Here is a 17,205-nt window from a genome sequence, read left to right as displayed (position 1 = left end):
GGCAGTCAATGAGTTAAATATACAACTATCAACAGAATATTTTTGGATCTAACTTAATGTTCCATCTGACTTCCTCTTTCTGTTGGCATCTTTATCAGAAATAGCATGTTCTGATTGTTATCCAATCACAGTTTTGTGGATGCAAAAACACTGACCACAATCTCACTGTAGGAATCTCACTGGCATGGATCTTGAGAATATTACAATGTTTTCTCCCTTGACACCCCGGTGCAAGAACGTTGCGGGATAGGGTTAAGATTAAAGGGACACTGAACCCAATTTTTTTTCTCTCGTGATTCAGATAGAGCATGCAATTTTAAGCAACTTTTTAATTTACTCCTATTATTTTTCTTCGTTCTCTTGCTATCTTTATTTGAAAAAGAAGGCATCTATGCTTTTTTTTGTTCAGAACTGTGGACAGCACTTTTTTATTGGTGGATGAATTTATCCACCAATCAGCAAGAACAACCCAGGTTGTTCACAAAAAATGGTCCGGCATCTAAACTTACATTCTTGCATTTCAAATAAAGATAGCAAGAGAACAAAGAACATTTGATAATAGGAGTAAATTAGAAAGTTGCTTAACATTTCATGCTCTATCTGAATCACAAAAGAAAAAAAAATTGAGTTCAGTGTCCCTTTAAGGTTAGAGTTAAGTTTAGGGCTACAGTTAAGTAAGGGTTAGGGTTGGACAGTCTAGTCCAAAATAAACAACTTTCCAATTTACTTTTATCACCATTTTTGCTTTGTTTTGGTATTCTTGGTTAAAAGCTAAACCTAGGAGGTTCATATGCTAATTTCTCAGACCTTGAAGGCCACCTCTTATCTGAATGCATTTTGACAGTTATTCACCACTAGAGGGCGGAGCTCTGTTAAGGGGAAGAAAAGTGACCCTCTGTGGCTATTTCAAATGTTGAGAGGTATGGAAACTGGTGGTAACATAAAACAAATACTTGTTAATAGCAGTTTACAGAGTTTACAACAGCAATGAAAACTAGGTATATTAAGCAGTGCATTTAGTTTTGTCACGAATGCTAATTCGTGATGAAACAGGGGTATTAATTGTGTTTCCACTAAATGAATATATGAAACATTTGCACCTCCAAATTTAAACCCCCCTCCCCCATTAAATATTGATTAAAATACTTACCATTTGCATGCTGGAGCGCCACGCTAACCCAGTCCTCTTCTTCACAGAGCCCTTTAAGTTTCAAAAAATATATTTTATGCTGTTTCACTGTTTATATATATATAGTTGCCAATAGAAAAAAATTCCAGGGACACTATGGAGCATTTAAAATAACAAGCACTTAAAATAATAGTGGTATAATTTAGCCATATTGATTGCTTAAATGGATAGGAAAAAAAATTATACTTTAATTATTCAGACACGCAAATGTGCGCTGGTATTACAGGTTCAGCACAATGCAATTGCGATCTTGCGTTCTCATTGCATGGAAGCTTTGCGCTCACAAGAGTGATCTTCAATAGGCTCCAATCGGAGACTTGTTCTCATGCCGATAGGTACTGCAGAAAACCTAAGCGCAGCAAAGGGGGTAAGTTGCGTAGCGATGGACAGCAAAGTTTAAATATATATGTATATATACGTATATATTTATGTGTTTATATGTGTATATACACATATTAACACTTAAATATATATTTATATAAGCATATACATATATATTAACAGTAAAAACACAGTCCCCAAAACACAGTGCCCTTTGTTTTTTCTAACACCCCACATCCCCTCACGTTAACCCCTTAAGACTGCTTTGTGCATTTATATTTTAAAAAATAAAAAATGCTCTCATATTTTATTACTAGTTATGAACAATATTCTTTATTTTGGGGGCCACTTGTTAATTTTCGAGCTTGCAGTAGCATTAACCAGCCGCTCATAATGACTGGTTATTTAATGTGCGCCTGTAAATGGGTTAAATTAGCGCTCCATATATATGTAAAAATGCCATCATGAAGAGAAACAGTGGTGCTAAAAAAAATTGGAATATAGTTTTCCTGTGCACTGTATATCTATCCTTAGCAGTAGAAACCAAATACATAGATAGCAAAATTATAAAAACGTGTTTGGCCTCCTGCTAAAGGAAAATCCATCGAAACTCTGGCACTGTTGGGGATAAATGTACTAATTTCATATCAATGAGTAGAACCTTATGTTAGGGATTTGCTGATGCAGCTTCAAAATACATCAATTCAGAATATTAGAATGGTATGAAAATTGATTACATATTTTAAGTGGTCTCCAGTTACTCATTATATAACAGGACTTGAACAATCCCAGGAATTAAGAATTCTCGGTTACAAAAATGTTATGAATTTACTCTTATTTTTTAGGTTTATTTTTATGTGTCTATTTTAAAAATGCTTTACTGGTTCCTAATTTCCTGGCTCCTATGTTTGCAATAGACTTGTCAAGCTGTGGTATATACTATTTTCCAACTTCTCTGTACAAAACTTTTTTTCATTTAAAAATGTTATTTGTAACCCCATAACATTAATCTATGTCTTTGATACTTTGAGACCTGTGTATCCTGTTCTTGAGTTTATTTGATGTATAATTTGTTTTGGATTTTCAGTGTGCAAGATTACAAGTCACAAGAAATGTGAAGGGAAGGTAAGAGATGGATTTGTAATCCTTTTTTTCATCCAACTAAAGCCCTTTACATTAATGGGTTGTGTACCTGAATTATGTTCCTCTCCCCTTATTCACTGCCTCATCATGTGTGTAGCCCACCTTGTTCACTCTGCACTGAGCCCATTCATAGGTATAGTCAGTTCTCTGTGTTTCTGTGAGGCTTAAAGGTAGAGCGCAGGGAGTTTTCCAGTCAGGATGAGGCGGGGGTGCTGAATGTTCCCTGTGGGAAGGGTGGGTGTGAATGGGCTTTCTGTCCTAATCCTGGGTGGGGAGCTCTGCTTCTATATATAGAGCTGCAATCTGAATTAGCCGGTGAATAAGACATTGTTTATATTCTGCTGACCATCTCAGCTCCAGAGTCTGACTTCTTATGGCTAAGTAAGCAGATATTTCTACATAACACTGACTAATGTAATTATCTTTATATAAAACACTTTCTCAAGGAAAAAAGTAAATGAGTCCAGTACATACAACCATGTAATATCTGTTAGAGTATTAACTCTGTAGCCATTATGGGTTGTTATTAATACTCAGTTACTGCCCTCTACTGAATGTTAGCCTAGATTCACAAAGAATTCAAAGCATGAATATTTTAATTTGTCTTTACTCTCAGAAATTAAGAATTGTGTTTTTACATGAATCAATGTTTTTTTTTCACTTGATTCCAGTACATAATCTAATATAATTAAAAATAGAGACACTTGGCTTTATTAAAAAAAAATCCTGATAATTTTTTTGATTATTGTATAGAAGTAGGCTCCAAAGAATATATTTTTGCATTGACATAGCCATAACCCTAACCTAATATCAAGACCATTGCCCATGACCTTCTTGCACTTGGATGTTATGGGTGGTGAGATCTCGGCATACAAAGCTTCATCCATGGCAACCTGGCAGCAAGATATCCTTGTATACAGCTATCAAAAGTATGAAATATGCTTCAAATACTTACAAAAATGATCCATTTGATAGTGCATCACCTTGTGTATGCGTGAACACTTTGGGACAGATTATGAGTGGTGCGCTAATTGTTGCGTGCGACCGATATCAGGTTTATCGTGGCTTTTTGCACGTCGAAAATAGTGTGCGTATCACAAGTTCAAAGTAAACATGTTAGCTCGAGCGCAATTTAATTGCACACGTTGGATTAGCACAACCTCAGAGCTCTAGTTAATTGTTACACTCAAAAGTTGCACAAAAAACATTAAAAATACATTTAAAAGTACAGTTACACTCATAATAACACTATGCTAATAAAAAATATTTTTAAAAAGTTAAAAAAGGCTCAAAGATATGAAGTCTCAGGGCTTTAACAGAAATTACATACATATATTCACAAACATGTCTAAATATGTGTGTGTGTATATATATTTATGTTTATGTGTGTACAGATGTATTTATATGTGTATAATATGTGTTTATAGACATATAAACACATAAATACATATGTATACCTATATAGACATTTATATATATTTAAGTGCATTGGAGCCCTTTGCAGTTAAGTAGCTGAAAACATGTAAAGCCATTTTAATGCAAAAAAAAAAAAAACTGTTGCATAAAAGTACAAACTGTGTTTGTACTGTACATATTTCACATTCCACATTGCTGTGATACACTGTGTTCTGACACCTTTCTATAAAGACCATCATTAATGATTTCAGCTACAGTAGTAGTACAAAGTCACTCAGACCTTTATGTTTGCCCATTTTCCTGCTTCCAACACATGAAATTCAAGAACTGACTGTTCACTTGCTGTCTAATATATCCCACACCATTGACAGGTGCTATTGTGACATATAATCAATGTTATTCACTTCACCAGTCAGTGGTTTTAATGTTGTGACTGATCAGTGTATATCTGTTAATAGCTATATATATATATATATATATATATATATATATATATATATATATATATATATATATATATATATATATATATATATATATTTTACTAATATACTATCTCATATATATATATATATATATATATATATATATATATATATATATATAAAAGAATAAATAGAAGATATTCTGCTATGTGAAGAACATTGGAATGTGAAATATCATTATTTCATGTCGGGTTAGGTTTGCACAACTTGTTTGGTGTTTTTCCACTTTCATGCTCCATTGAAGTCTATAGCAGAATATGTTAATGCAGTCACTATATTGTAGCTCTGGTTAGCACGCAAGCGAAAACATTTTACTTTCAACTTGTAATATGTGCAGTATCCGATGCACACAAAAAGTTTGAGTCGAACACAGTTAGCACGCGAGCAGGAGCGACAAATAGCTCTCCACTAGGAATCTAGCCCTTTGTGTGTAAAAATGTACTTTCAAAATGACATATCTGACTGCATATCATACTGTGTATACTTATTCGAAGGTCTAACTGTTTGTATTAAAGTGAAAGTCAATCCTAGCGTTGTACAAATGCTAGGATTGACTATTGAAACAAATAAAGGGGACTTTCATGAAGTATAAGATACTTCATGTAGAAAGCTCCTTTATTTGTTTTAACCAATCGCCGTTCTTAGCTGCTACAGCAGCCCATGGCTAAAAAACTTTTTTGCTAAGAGGTGACGTTTTCACCTCTTAACCAATAGCCATGCGTTAAATCTAGCTTGACGCCCATGGAAGCCGGATTTACCGCACGACTATTGGCTAAGAGGTGAAAACGTCATCTCTTAGCAAAAAATTTTTTAGCTGTGGGCTGCTGTAGAAGCTAAATACGGCGATCGGTTAAAACAAATAAAGGAGCTTTCTACATTAAGTACCTTATACTTCATTAATGAAAGTCCCCTTTATTTGTTTCAATAGTCAATCCTAGTGTTTGTACAACGCTAGGATTGACTTTCACTTTACATTTTGTCAATGTTTTATAGCTGTTTGATAAGCTGTGTACGCTGTATGGGGGGCACCATATCCTGGAAAAGAAAGTAAGAGGAACAATAAAGGATAGTCAAGATAAAAAAAAGGACAGCAGGGGAAATAGAGTAATAAGGTAGAAAAATAGCAATTTAATGGCACACGCTATCCAGTTGTATAGACTGGTGATTAGCCCTAGGGCAATAATATTATATTATAGTATAGAGGACTAGACTTGTGGTTTATTGCATCCCTTCCCTTGGACTGTACAGTCCATCCCTGTTGTGGAGTCTCTCATGCAGGTTTTGAAGTAGGACCCCAGCAGTTTCTGTCATGCCCCTAAGTCATTGTTAGATTAGTTGGTTTGAGTGGTTTTCACAAATGATAAACTCCATAGAAACCAAAATACACACAAAAAGGTCATCAGCATTGTAGAATTCATACCAATATACTATATAGCATTATAATGGGAGAATGTTCTTACAGTTGTAGGTTTTCAAAAATGGTGTTATTCAGTGTCTATTCATAATGCATTTCATGACTGAAGTGTTATCCTAGGGATATTCCATAGAATAACATAACATTCTTAGTGAATCCTTCCCCAAACCACACAGCTCTACAGCACACTCCATTATACAATGGTTATCCATGATTGATTTGCTGTTTGGTTATTTCAGGTGCCTGCTGGCTGCAGCTCACCACCACCTGCTGATATGGTAAGCGGATACTGCATACAGCAAGCTTCATTACAAATGACCTGGTTGTTAGATGTACACAGCAGATTGTTACAAATTGATTTTGCTATTATATTTACTGATCTCATTCAGGGATTTGGAACAGTTTCTCTCTTAACAAAAAGGGCCTGTAAATGCTGGTGGTCTGGAACTATTTGCACTGCAATTTCTTAGGGGTAAATCACAGATCGCTAGTCCAGTTGAAAGTACTGTTGGTAACATTAACTTTAATTTTCTAATATATATATATATATATATATATTGCTGTAGTGTCCACTCCACCCTATAAAGAATAACACATTATAATTTAAGTGTTTGTTATGTTTGCGACCCAGTTTAATTAACTTTTTTTTTTTTTTTGCAAGCTTTATTGAAAAAAACACAAACACCATTCTAGAGAATTCAACCACTTTTTTCACTTAATAATGTTAATTTATTATACATTTTTATTTAAATAATAATAACTAAATATTAAGGTGGGCCTAGGGTTGGCCCCTGACAAGGAATGAACCAGACAGTCTGGGTTTCCATTTGTTTGTCCGGGTTTGAAATATCCAGGTTTGGAGGGAAATGTGGTGCAAATATATGCTGCCTAGTAGTATTGTCCTAGTAATGTCCTTCTTACTCAGTGACGGCTCCTACATGATGCTTAGCTGTGGCGTGAGAGTGTGTGTGTCTTTGTGTTGTCAGTGTCTTTGTATGTCTGTGTGTGAAAGAGTGAGTGTCTATGTGTGTGTTAGTGTGTAAGTGTATGTGAGAGTGTGTGTAAAAGCGTGCGTGAGTATGAATATCTATGTGAGAGTTTGTGTTTATTTGCTATTATATGTAGTGTATACTCTGCAAAAAAAATGTTTGTGCTGTGCACGATGCAAGTGTTCAAATTTGGCCTGAACTAAAGGTGGTAACCCTAGGTGGGCCATGTCAGGAACCTCTGTAATTACTAATATGTTTTTTCTTTTGTTCACAGAGGCGAAGAACAGCTCCAGGGCCCAGCATCCAGCACATGGTAAGAACTAAGGCATACCTGTTCTTGTATTGTAGAGAAATGGTTAACACAGAGTTTTCATTTTCAGTTATGGAAATCCTTTGTTCCCATTTCAGTTATGGAAGTCCTTTGTTTCTGCTATAAAGTATTGACAGAACCCCAAGATGCAAATTTGAATAACCAAGAATTTACCACACCTAACTGGAACACGTTATGCCCCTTCATAACAACTAAATAAATAACTGTCACCCAAACTTTGCGAGCAGGTTTCTTAGGATACCCATAAGTTATGCAAGTTGTGACACAGTTGTGAAAACACTGGGTTTTTGGATCAGTGGAAAGAAGGGGTGCAAGGGTTAAAGAAATGAACAGGACGTGGCTAGATTTGTGTATTCAGTTTTTCTTGGCTGCGAGTAAGGAGACAGTGACACAGTTCAGAGAAAAAAGAAGGTGGGGAAGCCAGGGAGAAGTCATGAGCATAGCAATATAGTAATGCTTGCACATAGAAACTTCCGCTTTGTTTACATAGCAATATAGAATCAAACTTTCTGGTTACCAGGAAACCATGAAACACTTTATTATAGCCTTATAGTTGCTACTTTTATAGCCTTATACTTGCTACTAATTAAATATTAAGCAGTTTAAATGTTTCATACAAAGTAATTATGTGCAAGATCTGTGACATTACAGTTTACAATGTTTCTTTTGCAGTAGCTGGTAAAACATTAGTGAGGGCACAAAACTTTATTTATAAATCAGTGGTGGCACAAAACACTATTTATAAACTTTATGTGTGAATTGATTATTAAAGGGATATGAAATCCAAAAGTTTTCTTTTATGATTCAGATAGAACATACATTAAACAATTTTACAATTTACTTTTAGTATCATATTTACTTTATTTTCTCTGTTTTCTTTTTTAAAGGAGCAGCAAACACTACTGAGATCTAGTTGAACACAGGTGAACCAATGAAAAGAAGCAAATATGTGCATCCAACCAATCGACCGCTAGCTCCCAGTAGTGCATTGCTGCTCCAGAGCCTACATATGTATGCTTTTCAACAAAGGATAGCAAAAAAATTAAGCAAATTAGATAATATAAGTCAATTGTAAAGTCACTTAACATTGTGTGCTCTATCTGAATCATAAAATGTTTAACTGACTGTCCATTTAAGCATTACATATATTTGTTTTTTAATCAGTCTGCAAAATTGCAACTATTTTAAAACTTTGAATTCCTAAAGGATTGATGTATTCTATATTTGTGTTGATTTTCAGGCATCCAGTGTGTAAAATGAAAATGTTTGCATTTATGACTATTTTGCTATTGCTCCACTCTATACCACCTCACAGATTATCTCTATATAAGGTTGTATATTCATATATTTCTATAATTGACTATGTTTTAAGAGCAGGTTTGTTGAGTCTATGGGGCTCATTTATCAAGCTCTGTATGGAGCATGAAGGGGCGTGTTTCTGGCGAGCCTTCAGACTCGCCGGAAACACCAACAAAAACTGTGTAATGCATGGTCATTATTCTAAAACAGGGGAGTATAACTTTTCAATATGAGGGGCTAAATAAATATATATATATAGCCCCTCATGTTGAAAGGTTATACTCCCCTGTTTTAGAATAATGACCATGCACTACACAGTTTTTGTTGGCCAAGACAACATATCAGTTGCAGTCAGTTCTTCTTTGTTCTGCAATAGTTGTAGCTCATTTCATTAGTGAATTTCTGTTAGTGGAAATGTGTGTTTTTATTTCCTGTCTCAGACTTGCCAGGTGCTTTAGCTAAACAGAGTACTAAGTCCCTGGATCCTGCATGGAGCCAACAAATTAGCCAATTAACGCGGCATTACACAATATGCACAGCTGTGCTTATAAATGGTTCTTAGCCATTTCACATTGTTGTTACCTAGTTTAGGTTTAATTAATAGTACTATTAAAAGTTTAATGATGAACCATGTGAAATGAGAAAAGTATTTTTAAATTAATTTACATTGTGTTACATATATTGTGTAGCTATGGCACCTGCAGAAATAGTTACTGTCATTACGTAAGTATAAAGTATTGCAGTTATTACCTGATAAAGCCAATTCTGTAGCAGGGATTAGCCTTGAGAAGTCTGCAGGTTTGTAACATTTTTTCATTATGCATAACTAAACATTTTATATAAAAATCTTGAGGTGTTTACTGTCCCTTTAATCGGCCTAAGCAAAGCAGAGAGGATAAGATCATCTCTACTGGATATATATATATATATATATATATATATATATATATCCAATCAGTTGAACAAGCCCACCATATTCGCCAGCTACATGAGTCCTGAGTGCAGATATGAAATACCATATATAGCAAGAAAGAAATGCACTCTCATGCGTTTCGGGCTAAGTTACAACCCCTTCAACAAAATCTGATGAAGAGGTTGTAACTTACCCTGAAACATCAATTAAAGTTTGACCTTTGGTGAGAGAGAGAGAGAAATTTTTACTTTTAATGAGAGAGAGATTGAGAGAGAGATTGATTCTCTTCTTCATGAGCCCATTGTGTGCTGATCCCTACTAGTAAAATATATATCATAAAACTGGTGTTGTATGCCCTTGATCATACTTCTTAAATCCCAAGAAATGTTCTCAGAATGTACCTGGCTGAATCATGCCCCTAAATTACCTCTCAGCCTTTTATATCACCCTATCATTCATGAGTCCTAGGCTCCCTGAGTATTCACTCATCACCAAACCACAATGATTTCATGCTGTGGGTACCAGTGAGTTGCAGAAGGCATACTAATGTATCTACTTAGCTCATTTAATTTATTATGGCTAAATCCACCCTCCAGACCTTGAACTAAACATCAATATCCAACTATCACTTAATGTTTTACAACTTTGAATTTACTTTACTCACACTGAAATTGTTCCCTACTGACTCATTAATTCAAAACATTCCATTTTAAATAGAGGCACAGGTGAGGCATTTCTCATATCTCTCATAGGTCTTCCATTATGGTCATTTAATGGACTTTCCCTCCTTAGTAGAATTGTTTCTCTCTCTCCTGCAGAACTCTTTCAGTATGTACTTCTAATGTACTTCTATTATCAAATTTGCTTCATTCCATTGATATAATTTGCTGAAGGAGCAGCAATGCATTACTGAGAGCTAGTAGAAAATATCTAGTTAGCCAATCACAAGAGACGTGTGAAGGCACCAATCACCAGCTAGCTCCCACTAGTGTCTTAAAAGGGCATGCTCTATCTGAATCATGCGACTGACTGGCTGTAGGCATCTTATTAAGTTTGAATCATTGTTAACAATGAGATTATTCTCCTCTTCTAACCAGACATTTATAAGGACCACTAAACACAGTAGAATAGCACAATCAATAAATGCCTAATAAATATACAATTCAATAGGACTTAGTTTGAATTTCACATGAGTAGTAGATTATTTTCTGACAAATTTCAGTTAGTTTTCATTTTCTTTACCATTGCATCATGTGACAGCCATCAGCCAATCACAAAATGCATAAAAATATATTCTGTGAATCTTGCACATGCTCAGTAAGAGCTGGTGCCTCAGAAAGTGTGCATGTTTAGATAATGGTTGTGAATTAGAAAGTTTTTAAAATTGTTTACTCTATCGGAATTTTTAAAGTTTAATTTTTACTTAAGTGGTCCTTTAATCTGTCACTCTCCTGGCCATAATGTACTGCATTGAAAACCATTCAGAATGGGGAATTACTGTAAATTTCCATAAAAGAATTGGAGGGTGTCAAAAAAGTTGGCTAAAATGGAATCCTCTAATATTTGTCTAATAAATGTTTTTTGTTTTTTTAAAATATATTTTTTATAACTTTTAGTTTCCTCCATGCTACACCTTTTTTTCCCCTACACCCCCATTATGGAATGTCTATGGGAGATCTGTACCTTATTTACTGGCATTGCCTAATGAGGAACCCATTTTGTACGGCCTGTTTTCATAAAAGCTCTACCATCTTGGGTGTTGCTGTTGTGATGAAAGAGACTTGATGTTGCATAGTATAATTTTTTTGCTCTCCCTTTTAAGTCTCGCTCTGCCCATATTAGTCTTGTGCACTTGCTTAGCTAAATTCTGGAAAATTCCACACACTCAGTTTAGTCCAGGGTAGAAAACGGCTTTTACCTCCTCAGAGATTCTATTTCTAAATATTAATTAAATGCTTGGTTTCTGTGGAAATCCAGTGTGGTTATATAAAGCAGAGAGAAATGTTTAATACTCTCTCAAGCTAAAAACTTCTCCATTGTAAAATCGTTTAAAAAATAAAATTAATTTAAACTTAAATAATTTAAAATGGATCTTTTTTTGTATGCACATTTGAAACAAATTTTTTAAGTTTTGTTACTTTGATCATTTCTCTAGAAAAGTATTGTTACTCCTTAAAGCAACGACTAGAAGATTACTATAATATAAAGTTTATATGGGATAACTATAAAGAATCCAGATGAATTGTACTTGTTCTATTACTTTTTGTTTTTACTGCTTTTGACTGCCTTATTTCCCATAGTAACATAGTAGATGAGGTTGAAAAAAGACTGAAGTCCATCAAGATCAACCTATACAAATCTAATATACTTACAAAAAGCTCAGGTTGAGCTTAAATTAACTTTACTCACATTCCTCTTGCATCTAAACAAGCCACCACCCCTTTCACTTGTGCACTCTGGAACTTTCACTCGGTTTGCAACAAGCTCACTTCTATACATGACCTCTTTATCTCCCACTTCCTCAACCTTTTGGCTGGCTCTCTCCCCTAGACACAGCATCCACTGCTGCTCTGTTACATGGGGGGTCTCCACTTCAGCCACACTCCTAGGTCTGAAAATAGACAAGGAGGTGGTGTAAGTATTTTACTTTCCTCTTGTTGCACCTTCCAACAAATACAGTGGGGCAAAAAAGTATTTAGTCAGCCACCAATTGTGCAAGTTCTCCCACTTAAGAAGATGATAGAGGCCTGTAATTGTCATCATAGGTATACCTCAACTATGAGAGACAAAATGTGGAAACAAATCCAGACAATCACATTGTCTGATTTGGAAATAATTTATTTGCAAATTATGGTGGAAAATAAGTATTTGGTCAATATCAAAAGTTCATCTCAATACTTTGTTATACATCCTTTGTTGGTAATGACAGATGTCAAACGTTTTCTGTAAGTCTTCACAAGGTTGTCACACACTGTTGCTGGTATGTTGGCCCATTCCTGCATGCAGATCTCCTCTAGAGCAGTGATGTTTTGGGGCTGTCGCTGGGCAACACAGACTTTCAACTCCCTCCAAAGGTTTTCTATGGGGTTGAGATCTGGAGACTGGCTAGGCCACTCCAGGACCTTGAAATGCTTCTTACGAAGCCACTCCTTTGTTGCCTGGGCGGTGTGTTTGGGATCATTGTCATGCTGAAAGACCCAGCCATGTTTCATCTTCAATGCCCTTGCTGATGGAAGGACGTTTGCACTCAAAATCTCACGATACATGGCCCCATTCATTCTTTCATGTACACAGATCAGTTGTCCTGTTCCCTTTGCAGAGAAACAGCCCCAAAGCATGATGTTGCCACCCCCATGCTTCACAGTAGGTATGGTGTTCTTTGGTTGCAACTCAGCATTCTCTCTCCTCCAAACACGACGAGTTGTGACTTTCTACCAAACAGTTCTACTTTGGTTTCATCTGACCATATGACATTCTCTCAATCCGCTTCTGGGTCATCCAAATGCTCTCTAGCATACTTCAGATGGGCCCGGACATGTATTGGCTTAAGCAGGGGGACACGTCTGGCACTGCAGGATCTGAGTCCCTGGCAGCGTAGTGTGTTACTGATGGTAGCCTTTGTTACGTTGGTCCCAGCTCTCTGCAGGTCATTCACTAGCAAACATCTGGGATGTTTGCTGACCATTCTTGTGATAATTTTGACCCCACGAGGTGAGATCTTGCATGGAGCCCCAGATCGAGGGAGATTATCAGTGGTCTTGTATGTCTTCCATTTTCTAATTATTGCTCCCACAGTTGATTTCTTCCCACCAAGCTGCCTGCCTATTGCAGATTCAGTCTTCCCAGCCTGGTGCAGATCTACAATTTTGTTTCTGGTGTCCTTCGACAGCTCTTTGGTCTTTACCATAGTGGAGTTTGGAGTTTGACTGTTTGAGGTTGTGGACAGGTGTCTTTTATACTGATAACAAGTTCAAATAGGTGCCATTAATACAGGTAATGAGTGGAGGACAGAGGAGCCTCTTAAAGAAGAAAATACAGGTCTGTGAGAGCCATAATACTTATTTTCCACCATAATATGCAAATAAATTCTTTCCAAATCAGACAATGTGATTGTCTGGATTTGTTTCCAAATTTTATCTCTCATAGTTGAGGTATACCTATGATGAAAATTACAGGCCTTTCTCATCTTCTTAAGTGGGAGAACTTGCACAATTGGTGGCTGACTAAATACTTTTTTGCCCCACTGTACATCCTATCTCTTCCCTCACATTTTCCTCATTCGAAACCCACATGATTTGCTTATTCTCTCCCCTCTCTATACGTGTTGCAGCCATATACCGACCCCCTGGCTCTTCAACTCAATCTCTAGATCACTTGGCTGCCCGGCTACCTTATTTCCTTTCCTCAGACACCCCTGCCCTCATTCTTGACGATTTCAACATTCCTCTTGACAATCCCACTGCCTCTTCTGCAAAACAACTTCTGCAACTTACTTCCTCTTTTGGTTTGTCACAATGGACTGACTCTCCCACTCACAAAGATGGTCACTCCCTTGACCTGATCTTTAGCTATCGATGCACTATTTCAAACTTCACAAACTCTCCTTTTCCTCTTTCTGACCACCATCTCCTCACTTGCAACATCTCATCCCTCCCTACAACTCTCCCTCCTTCTACTCTTCACACCAAAGTTCACAGAAGCATTATGTCATTAGATCAGCAACAGCTTGCTAATTCCCTCGAACCTCTCCTCTCACCCATCTCCTCCTTCTCCTGCCCTGACCATTCTATCTATCTGCCACTATAATTCCAACCTTACATCGGTCCTTGACAATCTGGCCCCTCTTACCATTGCTCAGAAATCACACAAGTATCCTCAGCCCTGGCATACTCCTCTGACACGGTACCTATGCAGATGTTCCCGTACTGCTAAGTGGCACTGGAGAAAATCTCGGAGTTCAGGTGATTTTCTTCATTACAAGTTTATTTTGAATTCCTACTATTCTGCCCTTAATCTCTATAAGCAACATTACTTCTCTACTCTTATCTCTAATCTTTCTTTAAAAGACCCAAAACGTCTGTTCTCCACTTTAAATACTCTTCTCTGCCCACCCCCACCCCTTAATACAACTTATCTGTCAGCTCAAGACTTTGCCAGCCATTTCAATAAAAAAATCAACTCCATCAGAAACGAAATCAGCTCTCAACATACTTCCATTCTCTCACCCCTTCAAACGCTCGCAATCAACCACAACCCACATAGCCATCATTTTAGCTCTTTCTCCCCTGTTACTGAGGAAGATGTTTCAGCACTTATACTGAGCTCTCACTTCACTACCTGTTCCCTTACCCTATCCTCACAGCTACTCCCCTCCCTCTCTTCTACCCTTACCCCTATACTCACACACATTTTCAACCTCTACCTCAGCACCGGTATATTTCCTTTATCTCTGAAACATGCGCTGGTCACACCTATCCTCAAAAAACCTTCTCTTGATCCAACCTCTCAATCCAACTACCGCCCTATTTACCTACTCCCTCTTGCCTCAAAGCTTCTCGAAAAGCTGGTATATGCACGCCTATCCCATTTCCTTACATTAAACTCCCTCCTTGACCCACTGCAATCTGGATTTCATCCCCATCACTCCACAGAGACAGCAATCGTTAAGTTTACCAACAACCTACTTACAGAAAAATCAAAAGGCCACTTCTCTCTGCTTATCCTCCTTGATCTGTCCGCAGCCTTTGATACTGTTGACCATCGTCTTTTGCTCCAAACCCTTCAATCCTTCGGCATTTGTGACACAGCCCTCTCGTGATTCTCTTCCTACCTGTCAAACTGTACCTTTAGTGTAGCCTTCTCTCTGGGGCCTCCTCTGCCCCATCACCACTTTCTGCTGGGGTACCGCAAGGCTCTGTCCTCGGGCCCCTTCTCTTCTCAATCTACACGTCATCATTAGGTTCCCTAATAAAATCCCATGTGTTCCAATATCATTTGCATGCCGACGACACCCAAATCTTCTTCTCTGCACCAGACCTATCTCCTTCCTTGCTATCCCGTGTCACTAACTGTCTTTCTCACATCTCTTCCTGGATGTCCTCTCACTACCTCAAGCTAAATCTCTCTCCAAAACTGAGCTCCTTATTTTCCCCCTTCTTCCAAAATCTCCACCCCCAATCTCTCTATAACTGTCGACAACTCCATCATTACCCCTACCCTGCATGCCCGATGTCTTGGGGTCACACTTAACTCAGACCTTTCTTTCACTCCTCACATTCAGTCCTTGGCTAAATCCTGCCACTTCCACCTTAAAAAATCTCTAAAATTAGACATTTCCTTACACAAAACACAACTAAGACTTTAATCCACTCTCTCATCCTTTCCCGCCTTGATTACTGCAACTCTGTCCTCTCTGGTCTCCCCAGCTGCCGCCTTGCTCCTTTACAATCCATAATGAATGCCTCTGCCAGGCTCATCTTCCTTACACTTCGCTCTTCATCTGCTGCACCTCTCTGCCAATCCCTTCACTGGCTTCCTCTTGCCTCCAGGATTAAACACAAAATTCTCACTCTAACATACAAAGCCCTCAACTGCACTGCTCTTCCTATATATCGGACCTTGTCCCCAGATACTCTCCCTCCCGTCCCCTTCACTCTGCTCAGGACCTTTTACTCTCCTCCTCTCTTGTTACCTCCTCACACTCTCACTTACAGGACTTGTCCAGACTGGCTCCTATCTTGTGGAACTCTCTGCCTCGCTCCACAAGACTCTCCCCTAGTTTTGAAAACTGCAAGCGCTCCCTAAAGACTCTTCTGTTCAGGGATTCATACAACCTACACTAACCTTTCTTGATACCGCTTCCTCTCCTCCATTGCTATCCCCTTGAACCCCCTTAGCATGTAAGCCTAAGAGCCATGCTGTTTGTAGATCACCTTCTTTAGAGCTGACTACAACAGTGCAACTCTTGGCAGGGCCTTCTACCCTTCTGATCCCTATAAATGTTTCCTTATATTCCGCCTATGTTTATAGCGCTGCAGAATCTGTTGGTGCTCTACAAATAACCGATAATAATAATAAATAATAATAATAATAATAAATTAATCCCAATAAAAGGTGACCCATTTAATACAACCAATCATATCCATGAATTTAGTTTTTAGCCAGAAATGTATCCAAACAATTTTTAAATGTATCTAGGGCATTTGCATTCACTACTTCCTTTGGTAATGAGTTCCACAATTTTATTGCTCTTACAGTGAAAAACGTTTCCGTTGCAGGAGATTAAATCTCCTTTCCTCCAACCTTAAATTGTGACCCCTTGTCACAAACAATTTTCTTGGAATAAACAGAGCTTCTGCCATCTCTGTATATGGGCCTTGAATATATTTATATAAAGTAATCATGTGGCCTTGAATATATTTATATAAATTAATCATGTCACCTCTAAAGTGCCTTTTTTCTAGAGAAAACAGACCCAGTTTGGCTAACCTCTCCTCATAGGTTAAATTCTCCATTCCCCTTATTAACTTTGTGTCCCTTCTCTGAACTTTTTGTGCTATAATATACCAAATATATTCACTGTAAGGATGGCCACATTGTTCAATCCTGTAGATCGTCATTTGTTTTGTACTGCTTTGTTCTTAAATAAATTTTGGTAGGAAAGTTAGCTAAACAATGCAATATAAATGATTAATTTAGTTTGATT

General features: G+C 37.3%; 1 protein-coding gene across 2 annotated transcripts in view; it reads left to right on the top strand.

Moving 5' to 3' along the window:
- Positions 1-17,205, top strand: part of TNS2 (tensin 2) — a 382,090-nt gene that overhangs the window by 180,399 nt on the left and 184,486 nt on the right. For both annotated transcript variants that reach the window (XM_053708325.1, XM_053708326.1), the window contains exons 3-5: positions 2,598-2,635; positions 6,208-6,246; positions 7,232-7,270. In XM_053708325.1, coding sequence (XP_053564300.1) covers positions 2,598-2,635; positions 6,208-6,246; positions 7,232-7,270 — 116 coding nt within the window. The remainder of the gene's footprint in view (positions 1-2,597; positions 2,636-6,207; positions 6,247-7,231; positions 7,271-17,205) is intronic.

Source organism: Bombina bombina, chromosome 3 (genome assembly GCF_027579735.1).
Source record: "Bombina bombina isolate aBomBom1 chromosome 3, aBomBom1.pri, whole genome shotgun sequence".
Classification (NCBI taxonomy): Eukaryota; Metazoa; Chordata; class Amphibia; order Anura; family Bombinatoridae; genus Bombina; species Bombina bombina.
This window is presented reverse-complemented; position numbering and strand designations above follow the sequence as displayed.